Source organism: Colobus angolensis, unplaced genomic scaffold, assembly GCF_000951035.1.
Source record: "Colobus angolensis palliatus isolate OR3802 unplaced genomic scaffold, Cang.pa_1.0 Scaffold222, whole genome shotgun sequence".
Taxonomy (NCBI): Eukaryota; Metazoa; Chordata; class Mammalia; order Primates; family Cercopithecidae; genus Colobus; species Colobus angolensis.
The window spans coordinates 1,781,423-1,787,893 of NW_012115400.1; the positions used below are offsets into that span (position 1 = coordinate 1,781,423).

The 6,471-nt window shown below is 53.4% G+C and overlaps 1 protein-coding gene across 2 annotated transcripts in view; it reads right to left on the reverse strand.

The window, feature by feature from the left end:
* ACTL6B (actin-like 6B) overlaps positions 1-6,471 on the reverse strand; it is a 22,484-nt gene that overhangs the window by 2,065 nt on the left and 13,948 nt on the right. The window contains exons 5-13 of one of the 2 annotated variants that reach the window (XR_001001942.1): positions 4,638-4,735; positions 3,619-3,713; positions 3,446-3,552; positions 2,332-2,421; positions 2,113-2,174; positions 1,861-1,975; positions 1,636-1,716; positions 1,435-1,530; positions 1,133-1,236 (exon numbers count right to left, since the gene is read on the reverse strand). Coding sequence is in view for 1 of the 2 variants with exons in the window: in XM_011943923.1 (XP_011799313.1) it covers positions 1,133-1,219; positions 1,435-1,530; positions 1,636-1,716; positions 1,861-1,975; positions 2,113-2,174; positions 2,332-2,421; positions 3,446-3,552; positions 3,619-3,713; positions 4,638-4,735 (831 nt within the window). In the remaining variant the exon portion in view is untranslated. The remainder of the gene's footprint in view (positions 1-1,132; positions 1,237-1,434; positions 1,531-1,635; positions 1,717-1,860; positions 1,976-2,112; positions 2,175-2,331; positions 2,422-3,445; positions 3,553-3,618; positions 3,714-4,637; positions 4,736-6,471) is intronic. The other variant, XM_011943923.1, reaches the window with a different exon arrangement.

Sequence of the window (6,471 nt, forward strand, 5' to 3'; positions counted from 1 at the left end):
AGCTAAGTTCAGACTGCCAGCCTCTATCTTTCTGACCCTAGTTTCTGTCTCCCTAGGGGACTTCCTTTCTCGTGGATGTCCTCCTTGTCTGTCATGGCCTCACTGTCCCCTCTGTGTGACTGATACCCTCCAGATGCGGGTTGCAACTCCAGCTCCCTGCTCAGTACCTTTCTTCCACCCCAGCAGCAGGTCCAGACTGAACTTACCACCTCCTGCTCCAGAACCAATCTGCCTGCCTCCTTTGCTAGTTGCCCCTTGCTGTCCACCCCATCCCCACTGCTACCCATGCTATGACTCCAGGACAATTGAAACAGCCTCCTTGCAAGGTCCTGTTGACTCCAGCTCACACCTTGACCCCAAAGACTCATGCCTGGCAGTCTTTCCAATCATGCCTGCATTGCCACATCACTCCCTTGCCCCAAACCATCAGGGTCTCCCCTCTGCTGACTGAGCACAGTGGGTGTCTCACCAAAATCTCATCCTGACCAATCTCTCGAACTACCTGTCCCTCTACTCCTTTTTTTTTTTTTGAGAGAGAGTCTCACTGTGTCACCCAGGCTGGAGTGCAGTGGCACGATTTCAGCTTACTGCAATCTCCGTCTCCTGAGTTCAAGAGATTCTCCTGCCTCAGCCTCCTGAATAGCTGGGATTACAGGCATACACCACCACGCCCGGCTATTTTTTGTATTTTTAGTAGAGACAAGGTTTCATCGTATTGGCCAGGCTGGTCTCGAACTCCTGACCTCAAGTGATTCGCCCGCCTGGGCCTCCCAAAGTGCAGGGATTACAGGCATGAGCCACCGTGCGCAGCCTCTTCTCCCCAATTTGTAAAAGTAGAGATAGGTCTTGCTATGTTCCTCTGCTGGGTCTTGAACTCCTAGCCTCAAGCCATCCTCCCACTTCAGCCTCCCAAAGTGCTGGGATGACAGGTGTGGGTCACTGTACTGGGCCCCTGCCCCCAATTTGTGTCCTGTTCACCCTTCTGGGAACATTCATTGACTGACATTTCTCAAAAATAAATGTTCGTTGAATGAATGAATGAATGAATGAAGAGGCAGGCAAAGTGGCGGGCGCTGTCTGGGTCTCCCCTCTCCCCCACAGTCAGTGCTAGGCCAGGTCCCCTTCCTCTCACCAGTGAGGCCAGGATGGAACCCCCAATCCAGGGGCTGAACTTGCGCTCCATGGTGCTGTTGCTGGCAATGAGTTTCAGTCGCATGCTCTGGGGGTAAAAAGGGGCTGGGGGAAGCAGACACCTAGGTTCTGGGAAGGGACAGGGCTTGGGGGACAGGGGGAAGACTTGGGAAGCCGCAGGGGCAGGGGTTCTGCTCTGGTGGACAGAACAGAAGGAAGGACGTGGGAAGAATGGGGGACTCAGTCCTGGACAGCTGAGCCAGGACGGGCGTCCGGGGCTCTGGGTCAGGGGTGGGCTCCTACCGGTGGGGTCTTCTGGGAAAGCTCTCGATTGAGCCTGTCAGTGAAGCCCTGCAGCAGTGTGTTCCCGCCAGTGACAATGACACTCCCATACAGGCCCTGAGAGCAGGAGGAAGGAGTAAGCCACGGGGGACAGCCCCCCAACCCTACCTTCCCACTTCCCCTGGGCCCCTTTGCCCAGCCTCAGCTCCGGCCTGGCCTCACCGGGCGAATGTCAATGTCACACATGCCGATGCTGGTGGTCACCACGTGGCCCACACCCAACATGGTGTTCCCCGACAGGCCCTGCGGAGAGAGGTGACTGGGGCTGTGGGCCCTCTCCCCCTTCCCCCAGTCCCCAGTCCCTGCAATCCTTCCCAGCCTCCCCCACGCCCCAGGATCCAAGGACTGCAGCCAGCACCGACCCCAGTCCTTGCCACACAGCCAAACCTTGACGTTCGAGGGATCAAAGAGGCCCTCGGGGATGCGGAGTCGCTCGGCGCCATAGTCTGTGTTGTAGCCATTGGGCATCTCGTAGTGCACTGTGGGCATTTGTGCAGCCACCCTGCCCAGAAGGGAGCAGGACTCTGCCTGGGGTGCTCAAGAAGGATCAGTGGGTGGACAGCACCAGAGTCCCCCAGCCCACCCCAGGAGTCCCAGTTCTGCCCTCTCTCCCACCCCCCAGCCCTGAGCCACACTCACTGTTCATCATAGGGGGAGTCTGAGACCTGCAACACGGAGGCCTGGAAGTCCTGGATCACCTCCTGAAATCCCAGCGAGGGTGATGAGGGCCTGGATTCCTCCTGAGCAACACCCCCCGCCCAGCTTCCCCTCCCTGCTCCACCTCCCATACAAGACCCCTGCCTCGCCCCCATTCACGGCAGGGGAGGGGACTTCAGGGGACTCTCTCCAGAGGCTCACATTACACATGTAGTTATGCCAGGACTTGGAGACCTGGGGGAGCTTCTCCTTCTTCTTCCAGTTTGGGGGGGCGCCCTCCCGGACAGGTTCCTGTGGGGGCACAGCGTAGGAACACCATTTCTTAGCCCACCCTGACCCCTACCCCACCTTCCTGGCACTGTTCCCAGCTCTGCAGCTAACTGGCACTGGAGGCTCTGCTGTGCTGCCTGCAAGGGGGGTTTCTCACCCTTTCCTGATGGAGAGGAGAGAGAATGGGGCATGCCTCTCTCTTCGTGTGTGCCCTTCATGTGGTGGGTGCAGCTGATCTGGAGAACACCAGGAATACAGTGGTGACAGAATCTCCAGGGAATGGCCTCCTAAGGGGCCGTGATCCATGTGAGGGCACAGGACAGAGCTAAGCACATAGTGTCAGTTCATACTCACAGCACCCTGGCTACTGCCTACTACCGTTCCACTTTACAGAAGAGGAAACTGAGGCCCAGGGAGCTTTGATATGCTATTGGTCACACAGCTCTTTTTTTTTTTTTTTTTTTTTCCAGAAAGAGTCTCACTCTGTCGCCCAGGCTGGAGTACAGTGACGCGATCTCGGCTCACTGCAACCTCCGCCTCCAGGGTTCAGGTGATTCTTCAGTCTCAGCCTCCTGAGTAGCTGGGACTACAGGCATGTGCCACCATGCTTGGCTAGTTTTTGTAGTTTTAGTAGAGATGTGGTTTCACCATGTTGCCCAGGCTGGTCTCGAAGTGAGTTCAAAGCGATCTGCCTGCCTCGGCCTCCCGAAGTGCTGGGATTACAGGCATGAGCCACCATGCCCGGCCGGTCCCACAGCTCTTCCACGGCAGAGGCAGAACTTGAACCCGGGTTTATATTGAACCCTAGAACCCACCACACTGGCCCTCACACATCCTGCTGTCTGCTAGCTGATTCCATGACCTCATCGTATCCCTCAGCCTGTCTGGATTTCAGATGCCTCACTTATAAAAGGAGAAACTGGAGCCAGGACCCACTGGGGAGCCTGCTGCTCTCTGCTCTGATATCTCGTGTGTCTGGGGGTTGACGGCCATGGGGCGAGTGGCCAGGACTCTAGTGGCAGCTCTGTGTCCCCAGAGGCCCCACCTTGGCTGCGATCATGTAAGGTGGGATGATGTCAATGGCCATCTCCTGGAACAGCTCCCGGCACTGCATGGAGATGAAGTCCCCTGCCAGAGGGGACTTGACGATGCCTGGAAGGAAGGCAGTGTCAGGATCTGGTCCTCCCGGTGCGCCCCTGCCCCCTGCCGAAGCCCCACCTTGCTGCAGGACGTAGCCGTCATGTACTGGAATGGCCGTGGTGTGGGTGGCCCCACTGTCCAGCACAAGGCCCGTGGACCGCCCGTTTGCAAAGCTGGCATCGGATGGGTAAGTCAAAGAGACAGCAGTGGCAAATGAAGGGCCTGGGTCCAGATCTGGTCTGGTCACTCTCTGCTCTGCCAGGGTCCAGCTCATCCCCAGTCTGCACATCTCTCCTCCTGGTGACAACTCATCTCCTGGAGAAAGGCTCTGAGACCCCAGTTACTTCTTTACTTATTGTTTGTTTGTTTGTTTTGAGACTGAGTCTTGCTCTGTCACCCAGGCTGGAGTGCAATCACTCACTGCAACCTCTGCCTCCAGGTTCAAGAGATTCTCCTGCCTCAGCCTCCCAAGTAGCTGGGACTACAGGTGCCCACCACTATGCCTGGCTAATTTTTGCACTTTTAGTAGACACAGGGTTTTGCCATGTTGGCCGGACTGGTCTCAAACTCCTGACCTCAAGTGATCTGCCTGCCTCGGCCTCCCAAAGTGCTGGGATTACAGGCGTGAGCCACTGTGCCTGCCCAGCCACAGCGCTTAGCCCCTTTATTTTTGGTTGTGTCCTATAGATTCCTTGAAATTAGGGTCACTATCACCCCAGTGCATAGCACAGGGTTCAGTGCAAGGCAGATCCTAAAAAAAGTCAGTGTTGAAGGAGTTCTTGGGAAGGGACTGCCGCAGTGTTCTACATGTCTCCCTCCTCTGTCCAGTTCCAGTGCCTGCTCTCTCCAGGGCCCAGCTCGCTGTCTGCTCAGCCTGATCCAGTGAACAGAAAGGGGCCGCTGATCTGGCCACCCCAGGCTCGGATGTGCTCAGTCCACTGGGCCTTCTGCACTAGTGGGACGGAGAGAGGTGTCTGCCCACTGGGACACTGATCTTCAGAGAACCAGGTCTGATCCCCCAGCTCATCTCGGCTGAGCTCAGCACAGGCCCCACCCCTGCCCTCCACCCAGTCAGAGCAGCTCAGTCCAGAGGATACGCAGTGAGCACGGCCGTCTTGCATAAGAAGAAGGCAGGAATGTTGTACTGCTCGAACATCAGCTCTGTCAGCTTCTCCCGCTTGGCCCGTGTGTTCCACTGTGGAGAAAGTGCAGGAGGGGAGGATTCAAGAAGGGAAAGGCACAGACCCACATCCACGCACATGCAACCCAAACACTCACACATACACCCACGATCACACACACACATGCATTCAAACACTCACACACACGACCTAAACACTCACACATACACTCACGGTCATACACACATGCATTCACTTGCACAAACACACACTCAAACACACATACACTCACACTCACAGATACACACACATAAACACACACACATGCATTCACAGTATTCATACTCTCACACACTCGCAAACACACAAACACACGTATACACTCGCATTCACACACGCAAACTCACACACACTCGCACATACACATATATTCATACACACATGCATTCAAAACATTTGCACAGGCCAGACACGGTGGCTTACGCCTGTAATCCCAGCACCTTGGGAGGCCAAGGCAGGAGGATTGCTTGAACCCAGGAGTTCGAAACTAGCCTGGACAACATAGTGAGATGCTGTCTCATTAAAAAAATTTGTTTTAGCCGGGCGCGGTGGCTCAAGCCTGTAATCCCAGCACTTTGGGAGGCCGAGACGGGCGGATCACGAGGTCAGGAGATCGAGACCATCCTGGCTAACATGGTGAAACCCCGTCTCTACTAAAAAATACAAAAAACTAGCCGGGCGACGTGGCGGGCGCCTGTAGTCCCAGCTGCTTGGGAGGCTGAGGCAGGAGAATGGCGTAAACCCAGGAGGCGGAGCTTACAGTGAGCTGAGACCCGGCCACTGCACTCCAGCCTGGGCGGCAGAGCGAGACTCCGTCTCAAAAAAAAAAAATTTGTTTTAAAGAGCTTGTGGGAATTAAAACTACATGAACAGAAGTGAAAAACTCAATAGAAGGATTGGAACATAAAGTGGAGGGAATATCTTGGAAACCAAAGGAAAAAGGTAAAGAGATGGAAAATATAAGAGAAAAGGGTATTAAATTAGAGGACCAATTCAGGAGGCAAAAAAATCCAAATAACAGAAAATCCCAAGAGAGAAAATGGAGAGAAATAAATAACTAAATAAATAATTCTTTTTCACTGAATTGAAAGACATAGGTTTTCAGAGTGAAAAGACATACTAAGTGCCTAGAGACATGAATGAAAATATGCCACATTGAGGATAAGTAAAAATTCTATAAACTTTCAGAAACAAAAACATTACACCAGAGGATCAGAAATCAGATGATTTCATCCTTCTTAATGGCAACAATATATGCTGGAAAAAGGACAATGGAAAAGTGCCTTCAAGATTCTGAAGAATAATGATTTCCAACCTGGCATGTGATACCTAGCTGAGCTATCAACTCAAGGTGAGACATACAAAGTCTCAAAAAATATACTTCCCATGACCTTTCTTTAAAATTTTTTTTTTAGATGCCGGGCGCGGTGGCTCATGCCTGTAATCCCAGCACTTTGGGAGGCTGGGGCAGGCAGATCTCCTGAGGTCAGGAGTTTGAGACCAGCCTGGTCAACATGGTGAAACCCCATCTCTACTAAAAGTACAAAAATTAGCCAGGCGTGGTGGGAGGTGCCTATAATCCCAGCTACTCGGGATGCTGAGGCAGGAGAATCGCTTGAACCCAGGAAGTGGAGGTTACAGTGAGCTGAGATCACGCCATTGCGCTCCAGCCTGAGGAACAAGAGCGAGACTTCGTCTCAAAAAAAAAAATTTTTTTTAGATTATTAATTTTTTTTTTTTTTTTTTTTTT